General features: G+C 34.1%; 1 protein-coding gene across 1 annotated transcript in view; it reads right to left on the bottom strand.

The window, feature by feature from the left end:
• The window catches only part of ZDHHC17 (zinc finger DHHC-type palmitoyltransferase 17), a 98,116-nt gene that overhangs the window by 32,137 nt on the left and 49,566 nt on the right, over nucleotides 1-16,413 (bottom strand). Inside the window, exons 5-8 of the mRNA XM_065934125.1 lie at nucleotides 15,809-15,953; nucleotides 10,697-10,761; nucleotides 9,917-10,079; nucleotides 3,045-3,170 (exon numbers count right to left, since the gene is read on the bottom strand). Of these exons, the coding sequence (XP_065790197.1) occupies nucleotides 3,045-3,170; nucleotides 9,917-10,079; nucleotides 10,697-10,761; nucleotides 15,809-15,953 (499 nt within the window). The remainder of the gene's footprint in view (nucleotides 1-3,044; nucleotides 3,171-9,916; nucleotides 10,080-10,696; nucleotides 10,762-15,808; nucleotides 15,954-16,413) is intronic.

Below are 16,413 nucleotides of genomic sequence, written 5' to 3'. Positions count from 1 at the left end.
ATCTGGGGTATTATGAGACGCTGGATCTTATTTAAACCTTTTGTGCGAATTCCTCTGATGCAGGCAGGGGGACTGAAGTAAGACACCTTCTCATTACTGCCAGGTGAGGTGAAAGTCCAGGATCCCAAGAGGGCCTTCACTGACACCTGAGGAGGGGTTTCCTCATTACTGATGGGCAGAAGTGGGACTTCTAAGTCTCCAGTATCCTTCTACTGGTACATGCCCTAGCTGAGAGTGCCTCATGCCTGCGTGCTACGTGATCATCACTAGCACAGCAGGGAATGGGCCCTCACTAACAGCCAGTGGGGACGTAAATCCCGACTCTCCACTCCACCTTCCCTGACACCACCCCAGGAGAGAAGCTGGGGCGCATCGCTAGGGCGTGGTAAGGTTGGAAAGCTAGGTCTTTGCTGGTATGAGTCAGGGTGGGTCCACAGCTTTTTCTGTTGTTTCTGGCTGTAGCAGAAATTTATTTTCTAAAAATTTCTACCTTGCCAAATACGCTGTCTCTTTTGTGGTCTTTGGCTTAAGGGCAAACTTTTGGGGGAGCTGTTTTTGTCTGTACCCATTCATGATTCTGGGTTGTTGGCTTTGTCAGTTCCTCTTCTGGAAAATATGAAGCAAAAAAAGAAAAAGGAGGGAACTCACCACCACGTTATTCTTTGGATCCTTAGCTCCCTAACTCTCTGCCTTCTTCTCTCCATCTTCAGCCTTCCTATATGTGTTTTGTACATAGTATCCAGGGTTTTTAGTTGTACTTGGCAAGAAGGAATAGGGAAAAATACATCTACTCCATCTTCCCAGATTTATTTTCACATAATTAATAAAAAAACATTAGAGAGTAATACTTGTGAGATTTTCACTGCTAACAGAAGGGATCCTGGGTTTTTAAATGTTGAGAAACACTAATTTAGAGATTTCCTTATAACTCATTAAGATTCCTTTCATATCTGTCTACTATCAGTGTCCAAAAATAATTTTTTTCCTTTTGGGCTGACTTATTTTTAGTAAAAAGCTATTGAGTCTTGGGCGGTTTCTTGTTTAGTTTTAAATACAGAACATACTTCACAGACTAGCAAATCAAGTCATGTTCATAATTTAAATTTTTCTAATGTGAGATAGAAAGAGCATAGTCTATACAAATACAAATACTTAATTTCACAAAGCCCCACTTAATGAAATCATGAACTTTCATCTAGTGATTGCTTTAGATTACATAATATTTTTAAAGCTACTAATGCAAAAAGCTAAAACAAAAAAACCAGGAATATACATACAACTTCTGAACTGATCACAATAATATATACAAATGGTAATAAAATTGTGCAGAACTTTTTAATGCAGCTCTCTTCTTAAAAGAAACCGCATTCAAACATTTAACCCTGATATATAGTTCACTACTGCTGTAATAAATAATTTTATAAACATCTACAACTTCACTAAGCAAACGAAAGCATAAAGACAATGAGACGTTCTAGAGTAACAAGAGACATCTTTATCAGTGGCCTGGTTATTACAAGAAATTAGCCACTTTTCACTCTGCTGAGCAAAACTGCTCCAAAGCCTGGAGGACAGAGAGATATCCAAGTATTGGAGTGGCCAAAAAATTTGTTGTGGTTTTCCCATAACACTGTATGGAAAAACTGGAAGAAACTTTTGGGTCCACTCAATAAATAATTAACTATTTTTAATATTACACGTAAACAGTAAAATGAAAAGATGACTGATGACATGCAAAAACCGCTCCTCAGCCTCAAATATGGGGCTGAAAATTGCCAAGTTTATAAACTACAAATCTAATTCTTCTGATGTCTAAGTAATGGACCAATGGACTTTTCAGCTCATTAGGTCATTAAGGAAGTCTAAATCCTACATATCAATGAGGCATGCTTTTAAATAAATCTGTTTCCCTTTATCCAAAACTTGTTATTTTGTTTTGGTAACAGATAGATCAGTGCTAACTTTATATAAAAGTATTACCATTAGAACCGACTGAATAAGACATATATGATACCCAAGGCTTAATGCCATTCAAATTGTGATTACTGACAAGTTAGCAAATATCTCATCAATTATTTAGATATACAAAAAAAACTATCAGTCAACTGATTTTTCCTTTTAAGGAAATAAATTTTTAAGAAATACAGATCCTTCTTTTGGGGAAAAATGTTCTTAGTTTTGAAATCATACAATTAGGCAACGAAGGCAAAAATCATACAGTTTAAAACTGAAGATTTTATGGAAGATTTAAAATGAGCTTTCTATAGAGAACTGAGTAAGTTTCTCTCTCTCAATGAAAGTTACAACATATTACAAAAGAATGGAAAGCTTAAATTTTTTTTTCTTTTTTTTTTGAATTTTTTTTTTTTTTTATTAGTTGGAGGCTAATTACTTCACAACATTTCAGTGGGTTTTGTCATACATTGACATGAATCAGCCATAGAGTTACACGTATTCCCGATCCCCCATCCCACCTCCCTCTCCACACAACTCCTCTGGGTCCTCCCAGTGCACCAGGCCCGAGCACTTGTCTCATGCATCCCACATGGGCTGGTGATCTGTTTCACTATAGATAATATACATGCTGTTCTTTCAAAACATCCCACCCTCACCTTCTCCCACAGAGTTCAAAAGTCTGTTCTGTACTTCTGTGTCTCTTTTTCTTTTTCGGAAAGCTTAAATTAACTATAGAGTTGTAAGTAGTTTCAAAATATATAAGGACTAAGATTTTTCACAATTTATTACTATACTAACAAATACACTTAAAAGGAAAAGTTTTATTATCTCTCTATAAAAACTTAACAAAGGCCAGATGAATTAAAGTTTATGTTAGTAGTGAATAGGCATCTAAACAATTTCAGATATACCCATCCTTCTTAAACTTTGGTATCTACCTTTATTTAGCTGGGTGAAATAATATTTTAAAAACTACACTGGCCAATGCCAAGACTAAAGCCTGTAAATACACATGCTAAGAAAATATGCTTATGAATTTTACTTAAAAAGACTATCTGCTGAAAATCTTCAGTCAGTCATGGATTTACCTTATCAGCTTTCAGCTTTCTAAGGAAAGATGGATTGTCATATCCCTTTGCTTGCCGTGCCTCTTGCAAATGGTTGATCATCCACACATTTTTTCTCTGCTTTGCCAAATCAAGTGCTGATTCGCCCTGATGATATAAGCAGAAGAAATTCACATTAAAAAAAAAGAAAACAAAGAAAAAGCAGAATATTTTAGTTACAAGCTTTTAAAGCACTTCCACAAAGATAAACGGACAGCACTATTACTTCATTAACATTGCTTTTATATTTGGCAAAGTCAATCACTAAAGACTCTAAGTGATATATTACTTATGCTTTTCCACTTAAGGTACAGTCAGAGAATATATTTACACATCCTATTCTATAGACTATTTCTGGCTTGCATTTTAACTTCTTTTAGAGAGTAATCAAAAAGTAGGTATTTTAGCACCTGCTGGATCAGAGGCTATCACTAAGTTTATGCAGTTATTCCAAATTCTTTAAGGGTTTCATTAGTAATAGTTATTGCTACAAACCATTCTGCTATAATACCAAACTGCCAGAAATCTGCCTGTTTAATTTTAGTGATGAAAGAAGTCTAAAGAAGACAAGAGAGAAGAAAAAGAAAAAACTTCCACTTCTACGACTATTATATCAATATTCTTGATCTTGTTAAATTCATTCACTCATTCAGAAACTTCCAAAGAAAACTAGGGCAGTAACAAAAAAGTTAAACTCATTTTAGAGACTTGAAGCTCCCTTTAATTGCAAGAAAAAGAATACCAGGAAGTATAAAAACAGAACTAAAACGTTTTAAAGGAAGTAAGAAACAAGAAATGAGCGTCCCCAATTCTAGATTTATGCTTCTTTATGCCTTTATTAATTTAAAATCTTATTTCTCCTTTTGGTAGTTAGATACCTACATTTTTATTCTATTTCATAGTTTACACTTTTATCTACTTCCTCAAAAGGAAAAAATAATTTTGTTTGCCAAAATTTCAAGAATTAAGGATGAATATTCAAAATTACTTTAAAAATGGAAGAAAAATACTGAAATTTTATTTTTAAAAACTGGATAAAAATAAAGAAATAAGGAGGCCTGGGTGCCTTACTTATGAGGGATAATTATTAATCAAATATGGAATACAGTTTATTCAATTTAAAAAAAAGCACTGAAAAATAATCAAAAAACAAAATAAACACACCACTACCACCAAGAGCAACAACAATAACAACACAACAATAAAAACAAAAAGCCTAACCAATCCTTTTTAAAAAGATCAAGAGTATTTAATAAGAAATGGGCTAACTTAGGTGAATCTTCCACAAATAGGGATATTTACCTGAAAATGTCTCCTTACCTATTCCAAAATTCTATCACCTAGGTTGTCAGAACCAGCTAGTTAATCCAAACTGAAAGATTACCTGAATAAAAGCAATCCCTTGGGTAACAACTCCCAGAGAATATTCTGCAGTTGCCTCGGTCCAGCTGAGCATCCCTTCCACTAGAGGGCCATGTGACACCTAAGGATTGCCTAGATAAAAAGATGGAGGGAGCTTTAAGAAATCTTTCAACTACTCCTCTAGTCATCTGACTACTTTTGTACAGTTCTTTTATTCAGCTGGCAAAATAAACAAGCAATTAATTTTAAAAATTCTACTAAAACCAAGGATCCAAGTCAAGTCTATATTTAACACTCCATGTGTTAGACAAAATAGCAAGTGATAATAACAAGAGCAGTAACAAGAATCATGGAGTATTACAGAGTATGTAACTAACTAGTAATAAAAGATATTCTTCAGGGGTTTTGGTGAGATAAACACTATGGAAGGTGGAAGATCACTTTTTGCCTAAGTGAGGTAGAATTTCATTATTAAAACTAAGGGAAGTTTTTCCTTGGAGACCATCGAGGTCGGGTACCTAAGGGGTAATGAAAACTATTTTCTGGATATAGTTTCTTAGCTCTTTTTAAGAAACCATACAAAAGTCTTTCAATGTATTAATTAACAAAGCTCAGTAATTTTACATTTTGCACAAGCTAAAAATTATGTCCTTTGATAATTTTAGAAAGAATAAATTATAAATGTATAGGCAGAACTCAAGATTAATTGCCCTCTCCAAACTCTACTCATCAGAATTTATCGAACAAAAACATGTGTAAGGAGGTGAAATATATTTTTTAAATCCACAAATGAGATGCTACCATGAAAAGGGATTACTGCATAGGTCATTTTTCTTAAAGTCTAAGTTTCCCAAAACACTCTCTCCCACTATTGTTACTACCTCAGAAGATTTAAATTTATTCTCTGTAACCATTAATTAGGCACATGGTTTTTAAACTCTTTTAAGGCATGTCTGATGAAAGTTTGGTGACTTCCTTGCCAGAAAAATGCTGATACTTTTTCATGAACAATTTTAGAGCTCATGGACCTACCCCGTAACCAAAATCCACTGGTGGGCCCCAGATTAAGACCCTCTAATTGAGGATATATGGTCATTCCTAATCCTTCTAAGGATAAAATTAGTCATTTTAAAGTTACCTATCATTTAATAATGTCTCCAAAATAAGTTATTATTTTGATAAAAGAATTATTTACTTATATATTATAAGAACTGAAACACTCAAATAACTAATTTACAAGGATATAAAGACAGATTCCTAAGAAACTTATGCTTAATTTTATTTAGGAAATAGCTTTCACAAGGAATAGAGTTAATCAATAGTTAAATACTATAACATATACTTTTTCATATTCTTTGAAGAATGTAACTTCTATTAGCTATTAAAGCCACATCCAGATTTACAGGCTCCATCTTGGTAAAATTCATGTTTATCAACCAGACCTTCTTAAGACTTAAAATGAAAAAAGGAAAAATACACAGCTATAAATCAACTTAATCTGTCAAATTCCAGGACAAACAATCTAGGTTGGGTTTTTTTTAATTAACAAATTTTTCACATAGCTATGTGACATTCCACATAGCTAAAAGGCACCACTTCAAATTACATATGACTAAAACAGGACCAAGTCCTATTGCCCCAAAAAAGCTTATTTCCTTCCGTTTTCACAACTTCAACATATATCACAAGATACTCAGTTATTCAAAACAAAACTAAATCAGTAATGTTTTTTCTTTCATCTTTATTTTCATTCTACCTTTTCTTTTCCACTCTAAATTAACATTTCCAAAACCATTCATTTTTCTCCATCACTTCAATCTTAGGCAAAAGTAACATTATCACTTGTCTGATTTATTATAAGAACCAAACGGATCTTACTACATCCCCTTTCATTTTCTCAATTCTTCAATATATTCTCCAATACAGCAATGTTTAAAATATATTTTAAACACAAAGATTACATAACAGTTCTACAGAAATCTCCCCAGTTTGACTGAATACAGTTAGAGCACTTTCTCACGGCCTGGCACTTGTCTCTCTCAGTGACTCTTGCTCGGTCAGCATTGTCATTCCCACACCGCTAACATGACAAGCTTACTTCTGGCCTTTGCCTCACACTTGCGGGTTCCTCTACATGAAAAGTGTTTTCTCACGTATCTAAATGGTCCCTGTCTCAGAGGCACGCACGAATCACTCTCACCTGATATAGCCCCCTTAGCCCTCATCACAACCACATTTGCCTCTGTGTATGTGTTTGCTATTTATTTATTGTCTATTTCCTCAATACGGTGTAATTTTCTGAGAGAATAGGGACTTTGTCTATCTAAAGCACTGACTGCCCAGCATTAAACAAACATTTTTTGGATGAATGAACACTTTCCACTAGAAGGTGACCAGGCTTCAGCATATTAGGAATGCCACATTCCAGTAGAAAAGGTATTTGATACTTATTTCACTCTTTTAATCACATTACAATTACAGTTTTAAACAAAAATCTACTTTTTCACCAGTGTGGTTAAAAAGATTGTTTTTACTCTGAAAGTATAAATGCTCCCTGAGCAACTGAAGCAACTCCTTAGACTTTATTTCCTTTAAAAACAGTGTCACTTCAAATAAGTCAGAAGAAAGACAAATACCTTATGATACCACTTACATGTGGAATCTAAAAACAAAACATCAACAAAACGCAAGCTCACAGATACAGACTGCTGAGTGCCAGAGGTAGACAGTGTGGGAAGTTGGGGAGATTAGCGAAGGGAGTCAAAGGTATAAACTGCCAGTTCTAAAAAAAAGAAATCACGAGGATATAATACATGACAACTATAGTTAACAATTGCTGTTATTTAGCTGCTAAATCAGGTCCAACTCTTTTGTAGCTGCATGGACTGCAGCTTGCCAGGCTCCTCTGTCCGTGGGATTTTCCAGGCAAGAATACTGGTGGGGTTACCATTTCCTCCTCCAGAGGGATCTTCCCAACCCAGGGATGGAAGTTGCATCTCCGACATTGGCAGGCAGGTTCTTTACAACTGAGCCACCAGCAAGCCCACAGTTAACAATACTGTAGTGCATATTCAGAAGTCACTAAGAGTAAATATCTTGAGGGTTTGCATCATGTGTGCGTTAAGTCACTTTTGTTGTGTCCAACTCTTTGCAACCCTTTGGACAGTAGCCCACCAGGCTCCTCTGTCCATGGGATTTTCTAGGCAAGAATACTGGAGTGGGTTACCATGCCCCCCTCCAAGGGATCTTCCTCACCCAGGGATCAAACCCCTGTCTCTTGGGTCCACTGCACTGACAGGCAGGTTCTTTACCACTGTGTCCATCTGGGAAGCCCAAATCTTGAGGAGTTTGCATCACAGGAAAAAAGAAATTTGTAACTGTGATGGTGATAGATGTTCACTTGACATGCTAGTCATTTTGCAAGGTGTGCCAATGTCAAATCCTCATGCTGTACACCTGGGAGTTGCATGAGAGTGAAAACATCAGTCACTCAGTCACGTCTGACTCTCTGTGACCCATGGATGGTAGCCCACCAGTCTCCTGCACTGGCAGTCAGCTGCCTGGGAAGCCAAAAGCTTGTCAAAAGTTTATACAATGGTTAATGTGGAGTACAAGATGAAAAGACATTAAATTTACAAACCACATCTCAACTACATAAAAGTTCATGACTGAAGAGAAGTTATCTAAACTTTTATATGCTAAGAAAAGATAATTTTAAATGCTCTGAAAATGCTAACTACTAGTTTCAAATTATAAAACTGTGCCGTCACTTTGTCATAATTCTTTGGTACTACTGTAATTTCAACATATCTATATGATTCTTGGCAAAGTCTATGGACATACACTATTTGCCATAGTGAAACTGGTTCTATTAAAATATAACACTAATTACTGGAAATGTATTCCTGAGGCATGACTCACTTTAGGAATGGCTATCCAGTAGCTAAGAGGAGAAAAATAACACTCTAAAGCAATTCAGATCATAAAATATAAGGTCATCTAGTTAAATTTTTTCTCACAGGGATACTGATTAGGTTTAGTCAAACTCCTCCTTTCTTTTTCTTCAGGCCTTGGGATCAGTCTAATTTACTAATTATGATATTATGAACTTTTCAGAACTTCTTATTTTAAAATCTTTGGAAAAGCAAAAATTTCTATGATTTCAGAAGTGGCAGAGAGGTATGCCAGCACAGTCATGAAAACCAACCTAGGGGTGAAGCTCAAGACAAGAATCTTCATTCAGTCAACAAAACTTAAGAGTGTTCATCACACGTCAGACACGAGGGTAACTTGATTGTCCTCTTTCCATAAATTTACCAGCAGGTAACTAGACCATTCTGATCACTTTGGGTAGAGACAAAAAGACTTGAACTTGAAAAAAGGTAAAAGAAAATACATGTTTTTCTCAACTTCATAGTGTTTCCAATAAGATATTTGATAGTAACTTTTAACTAAGTACTTTTAGTTAGAGACTCACCTCTAAAAATTGGTTGTAATTATAAATAAATTAGTCTAAGCTATTTTAGTAGTTTAATCTTCTCAGAGTAATCAAACAGAGAAAGAACTGTTCACTGCTACATAAAAAGATGCCCTGATCCAGCAGGAGATAACCAACTTTTTGATTGCCATTTTAGATTATTATGCAACTCAAATTCCTTTCATATTTAAATAGCATATACTCCTTAGAAATTTAAGAGGCATGACTGAGAAAATACTATGGCTTACAGTAAAAATTAAACAACATTTGTTAATGAGTACAAAGTTATTTAAGAAGGCAGGTTATTAAAAGATGTTTAAAATTTTCAAGTCATTTCACAGAAAAAGTCTGTTGCTAAAAGACAAGCATTAAAACTGAGAATGGTTAACCAAAATTTAAGATTACCAATAGAATTTTCTTGTAGGTATTCATAAAAATGTCTATAAATTTCTAAGTGCTCAGAGTGTAAATGTTAACATTGTGTATACTTTTTGGGTACATTTTTCTTGGATTACTCCAGCATAGAGAGAAATTCTCCTATAAATATCATAAAGGTGATTATCAAATTTAAAGGTCTTGACCTTTATAAAAATAAGATATTAATGACCAAGTCAAAAAATTACTGAGAGTTATTATGTATACTTGGGATAAAAATCTGTGATTCTCTGTAATGATATTATTTATTTATTTATTTAGGTTGCGTGGTGCCGCATGTGGGATCTTAGTGCAATAATCTTCTTAAAGAAACCATAAAACTATCTATTCAGCTATAAATAGATAAATGTCAGTAAGAATTCACTAATGAAAAGGTCACCAAAATCTGAAAAATACTTCAATACTAAAAGACGAAAATAAATTAGTTTTTCAAAACAAATTCTTGCATGGAAACAAAGGGTTGAGAGTAAGCTAGCTTCTTCCACCTCTGACAGTCTATTAAAAAACCTAAGTTTTATTAAAGAATTCCAACCTTGGTAATCACATTTCACTAAGCACAATCAATAAAGGCTATTTTTACCTTGATATTCTGGGCATCGACATTAGCTCCAGCTTCCAGAAGAAGACTAATGACTGTGGTATTCCCTGCTAGTACTGCCCAATGCAGAGCAGTGTTTTTGTGATACTTGTCACCAAGGTTAACTGAAACATTGAATGTTAAAAGCAATCTAGTTGGATCCACACTGAAAAGGAAAAAAAAACACAACAACAACAACAACCCTAATTTCAATTATAGAAATCATTACAGATACTAAACTGATTGTGGTTATATTCCATCTTGGAACACTTCTATTCTAACCTATTTTTGACAGCTTTAGAGTGAGTAATGAGACAACATTTTTAATATGAAATATTAAGTATGTTCTACATCAAAGAATGTAAACTAGTTCCAAGAGAGCACACAGTTGGTCCTGATCTTTATATTCTACATCATGGAATTAATGTCATTAATATTTAAATACTTAAACAATTAAAATTTTAAATTTAAATCTAGACTGTTCCAAAAATGATTTAAGGCAATTTATTAATGTTAAACTTGCCAACACACAAGTCATATAAAAATTGAGTTATACTTTTAATAAGGTGCTTAAGACTACCTTAAGGATGCTACAATTACCAACATAAAAGTAAACATAAAGGCTCAAAATATCCAAAAAGATAATCTGTGTTATATACTATGTATTCATTGTAAGAATTTTAAATGTTAATAAGTGTAACATTGATTGCTTTTCCTCACCACCTGTGTTACACTTCATCATGCTGAAATGACCTGAGTAAGTGTTCTGTAACGGTTACATACCTGTGTGTCCTATAAGCTGCCCACATTAAAGGCGTCATCCCATTCTGATCCATCATATCTACATCCTGATAGAGTAAAAAGCCAGACAGTAAAAATTTCTAAGTCCCTACCAAATTTACTCAGAAAAACATAATTTACACATCACAAAAGAAACCAGAATGATAACACCACTCAATCAAGGTTGATTTATGAAACTTTTTCTTTCTTAACTTTAAAATAAAACTATTTATTAAATATTTAAATTAATATGGATATAAATATCTACATAAATATACTTATTTATAAATATAAATATATATATTTAATATTTAATTACCTTCTATTTATAGTTTTCTCTTTTAAGATGCTTCACTCAGCCTTTTAATGTTTTCATTTAAAGATCTTGACCTTCTCTTGATCTTTCACCCACAACGAATAGATTAAATAAATGACATATGTTTCTGAAAAACTTCTTTATACTAATTCATGATATGAAAGAATAATAAAACCCTGTTTATTTCTAGCCATTTTAAAACAAAGAATAAATTCAATAAATTTTAAAAGAGTCAAATGTTCTGAATCTATTAAAATTTATTAAATTTGTTCTTTGTTTTAAAATGCTTTTCATCACTATGTCACTACACATAAATATTTTTAGAATTAACTAACTCTACAAAGTCTGTGGTGAAAAAGCAAAATAATAAGCAATCTTCTGTCTTACTCCCTACCATTTTCATTTTTTAAAACTCATTATTGTGCTTTTTACTCCCACATACTTAAAATGAAAAACCTGAATTGGTACTTACTGATTTTTCAGTTTTAGGCATTACCCTCAATATCCATATTTTATATAACCTCAATACATAAAATGGCATATTCTCTCTTTCTTCTCACTGCCCCATCACAGACATGCACCTTTCCTATTCCTTCCTCTGAACAGATAATAATTCAGGTTCTATAAATATTTGATACTTACATTATTATAAATACGTATGAATACTATTCCCAATAAAGTTATGTAGAAACCATGATTACTTTTCCTCTCCTACCCAGCTTTTTGCTTTCCTTGGTACTGTACTTTTTCTCCCTTATGCTTAGCTCTTTTTTCTTTTTAGAAAATTAGAACTAAAACTACTACCTATTCAACCCAAACTCTTCTCAAGTTATCTAAATCTTCTTTCAAGACATGCTAATATATCAGGGATTCTATTAGTTTCAGTTCCCTACAATTCTTTCTCTTGACCCACTCCAGCAATCAATTTGGATTGATTCTGCTTTGTACTTGAGGTATCTGTCTCATTAACTAGAACAACACTTCTTTAAAGATCAAAACTGTTTTAAAGTCATCTTTGTATGTATTTTTCTGGGCATGGAGAATAATAAAAAGCCATCTGTTAAATGAAAAGACAAGTTTACCTATCTACTCTTCTAGGCTTGGGAAAGGCATGGGCGTTAGAACAAGACAGACAAGATTTTGAATTCCTAGCTCCATCACTTAACTGTAAAATTGACAAAATTACTTTAATTCCCTGAACCTCAGCTTTCCCATATACAAATGTGAATACAATAATGGCTTCGTAAAATCCCAGTGATGATTAAATGGAATGATGTGTGTAAGGCAACCTAATTCTATAGCCTGGAACATAACAGACATTCAATAAAAATTGTTTCCTCTTCATCCCATCCCCATCTCCCATTCCTGGACTACATCAAACCCATAGATGTTATCCAACTTACGTTATCTAACCTACCACCCAGCAGAGAGAGCACAGTTATAGTGAGTACACTGTAAAACACTTCATAACTCTATGTACGGTTCTCTGTAAGTCACTCTTACTGATGTGAGTATGTCTTAAATGTCCAAATACACTGAGGTAAAGAGAAAAAAAGTCGAGGATCACTATCTTGACAAGAGGTAACATATATCCTTGGACATCACTAATTTCAGTCTGTCTCATGAAAACTATAGTTAGGTATCGTGCCTTACCACTACAAATCCATTTCTAAATTTATTCTATGTGTTGTTGGGAATATCTCATGTAACCTCACTCAATATTTATATTATACTTTTTTTTTTTCCAATAAAAATCTTTTAAAAAAGCTGCTCTGAAGAAATGACAGACTTCCTGGCTTCTTACATGAGAGCTGAGTACTGTCACTTATTTTACTTCCTTCACTGCCCTGGTTTCAAGAAAGCTCAACTAAATTTGATATCCAATTAAAACAAACATGTAAATTCTTATGTTTAAGTTTCTTCTTCCTTCTTAGTCATAAGTCTCTGCATTATCATTTTTTAAAAGTGACAGTATTAAAAATATTAATAAATAAAAATGTAAAACTATGCCACACCTCTAGAGTACTAAAAGAAAAATGAAAATCAACCTTTTCTCTCTTTGGGTCAGGATTTAAAACTTGGTACTTCTTTTCCAAGTTCAGCCTGGACGTATGAGTATTCTCTATTAGGAAGAATTAACAAGCCCAGATCAAAAGGTTATGGGAATTCCATGATCAACAGGGCTCCATTACTTAGCATTTTCCCCTGAAAATCATTCAAAAGAATTGGTAGTGAGCACTGAATATATTTAACAGTATAACTGACATGAAACAACTGTGATGAATAGAATGACAAACTGAGTGGAAATGTTATTTGTTCTAAGAATGTAAATTTGGCACAATTAATAAAAAAGGGGGGTGGGGCTGGGAAAAGACTAAAAGAAAGTATAGAGAGTGTCTACCCTGCAATAGCTATGAGTCAAAGAATATTATTTAGAGCTGAAAAATCACATAACAGAAATGTAAGTTATATTTATCAGAAAAAAGTTAACACTAAGAAAAACAGTATTACTGACTAATGACAAAATAAGATGGAGAATAAGTAGGAATTAGAAATACACTAATTTTATTACTGCTTATAATTGGGAACTAATCAGAACTAATCAAAATTGAGCAAACATCTGATTAAAGTGAGAGAGAAAAGGAGAGCGAACTGTGTGACTGAGAAGAATTACCAAGCAGAAGAGCAGGCACAAAGGCCCTATGAAAAAACTTATCAAAGCTGCTGAGCGAACTGCAAGACAGGTGTGGTAAAAGCAGTGAGTGAGGCAGAGACAAGATGAGATGACAGGTTTCCAGGGCTAGACTACACGTAGTTCAGCAGGCCAGAGAAGGACTTTGGAACCCATTTAAAGTACAATGGAATGCACGTTAGAGGGGTTTTCTTTCTATGATATTTTAGCATGTACATTGACAAATTCTGGAAAAATACATAGTAAACATTAGAGGAAGAGATCTCAATGGGGGTGAGGAGGTAAAGAAAGAGGTGAGATTTCATTCTCTAAGCCATACTTTTCTGTTATGTTTGAATACAGTAAGTACTGTTGCTTTTGTAAGCAGGAAAAAACAATTACTCATGAAAAAGAAAACTAATTATCTTTCAGACACTCATTAACATCATCATCTATTTACTGCACGAAAAGTACCATAACAAAAAAGTCTACCCTTTAGGACTTTTATAGCCTCCACACTATGCCAGAGTTAAACTGACGACTGAAACATCCGAACTCAAAAACCAACAGGTTAGCAAAGAGAGCCAAAACTTTATTCCCCTATTCCTACCCAGTGAAAAACTGGAAGAGAAAAGGTGAACATGTATTGTAAACTCATATCTGTAATATAGAAGGCCAGTAAAGACAATGTGATGTGCAACAGCGCCATCTACTGCTTTTATCCCCAGTCTAGAAGGAACTGTAGGAGAACAAAGATGGTGCCTCCTGGTAGCTGGTCTCCAAAGACAGCCTTCAATAAACCTCCTCTCCGGGTGTGCAAACCTTTGTGTTCCCACCATGAACACAGGTTGGCCCTGTTACTTGGTTTAATTGACAGAATGGAGCAGGAATGTTTCCATGCTGGTTCAAAACCTCTAAAAAAGTCCAACAGCTTCTGCTTTTGCTCTTTGGGGAGCTCTGCGCCACCATGCTTCCCTGCTAGAGAGAGCGCATGGAGGGGTGGTGTGGAGAAGGAGAAATTCTGGGACTGCATGGAGAAAAAGAGACAGGTATCCCAAGTGAGCCCAGCCTTTTGGCCATTCCTATCAAGATACAAGGTATGCAAGTGAGACATTCTCCAGCCCAGCGGAGCCCCTATATACGTCCCCCCTGCTATCATCACAGGAAGAACCACCCAGCCACGCCCAGTCAACCCAGAGAACTGTGAAATATAACGGTGGGTAGTGTTCTAAAATCATCAGATTTAGGGGGCAGTCTTTAACACAATGATAGATGATAAAACTCCCCCTTTCAACAATGAACTTAACCAGCCTCCGCCTCCTTTTCTTAGCAATAGCGTACAACATACAATCATCACTGACTGGCACTGTCAACAGCAAATACCTCAAAGGAGTCACAAAATAGTATTCAAATCCTAAATCTAATGTTTCACATTAAAATAACAAATATATTTTAACAACACTGAATTAAAATCATTTATCTTACTTTTATAAGATCCTTAACTATAAAATTAATGTGCAAGTACAACTAGAAAAAAGTCATGAAAGAAAAATTAAGTGATATAACTTTTAACAAAATGCATTTGCTATTAGAAAATCATGGTACACATAAACTGATAATATTTAATGTGATTATAGTCACTACATATTCAGGAATAATTAGGAAGAACCACTTAAATCATGAGAATTCTTCTGACATGTAAGAAGCAGCATTTTAGACGTCGGAAACAGAAAATGAGTGAAGAATGTATCCCCCTTGAGAGGGACTTAATATAGAAAATAACCAGTATTATGTTCAAAACAGTTTAAATGAATTCAGATAATATATTCAAAGGGTGTAATTAAGGGGGAAAAACAGACAACCTAAATTTTCTCCTTACTTTCTGAAATTCATGTCTATCACTACTGGAAATAAAAACCCAACTTAATGGGTCATTATCTGGGTCATAACTGGTTTTTGTACTTTTAGGTTAACTACAATAAACAGCTCATTTATTTACTCTCTTCACTCATCAGAAAGTACTATTTTAATATCACTAGACTGTTACACTTGTTAACACCAATGATATTAGGTATTCAAACCATGAAGAACGTTTGATTAAAATCTACCCCACTGTGAATTTTTTTACCTGTCCTTTTGCTATGAGATAAGCAACAATTGAGGTATGTCCAAACTGAGCAGCCAAATGAATACAGCTACATCCTTCTCCATCAATTAATGAAGGGTCTGCACCATATTTCATTAGTTGCACAACCATAGATAGATGGCCTTGTCTAAAACATAAAAGAATAAACACTTAAATATATAAAGTTATTTCAAACAAGAAACTCTGGAAAGATCTCTTAAAAACAAATAGGGTAATGGTAGAAAAGATTAGAAAAACCTTATTCTATGTTATTTTAAAATAGATATATGTCAAGACACATTTAGGATTTTATGTTCTTAAGTCTTAACTGGTATAAAAGTCTTTGAAAATTTATACTTATAACTTCTTGAAACATGTATTAAATAGTTACTATATTCTATTAATCCTATTCCAGTATGACCTTAATTGTCCCATGAACCAGACACTTCTTTCAGTGTAAACATATATAGACTGCAAAAGTATTCCAAAGTTTAACCCCAACTTATAATTAACTGGATTGATATCAGCATGGTTAACTCCTAAACGACACTTTAGACAATAAACTTTGCTTTCAATGCAAGTAACCCTGGACAGCAATAAATGAGTTC

Source organism: Muntiacus reevesi, chromosome 4 (genome assembly GCF_963930625.1).
Source record: "Muntiacus reevesi chromosome 4, mMunRee1.1, whole genome shotgun sequence".
NCBI lineage: Eukaryota > Metazoa > Chordata > Mammalia > Artiodactyla > Cervidae > Muntiacus > Muntiacus reevesi.
This window is presented reverse-complemented; position numbering and strand designations above follow the sequence as displayed.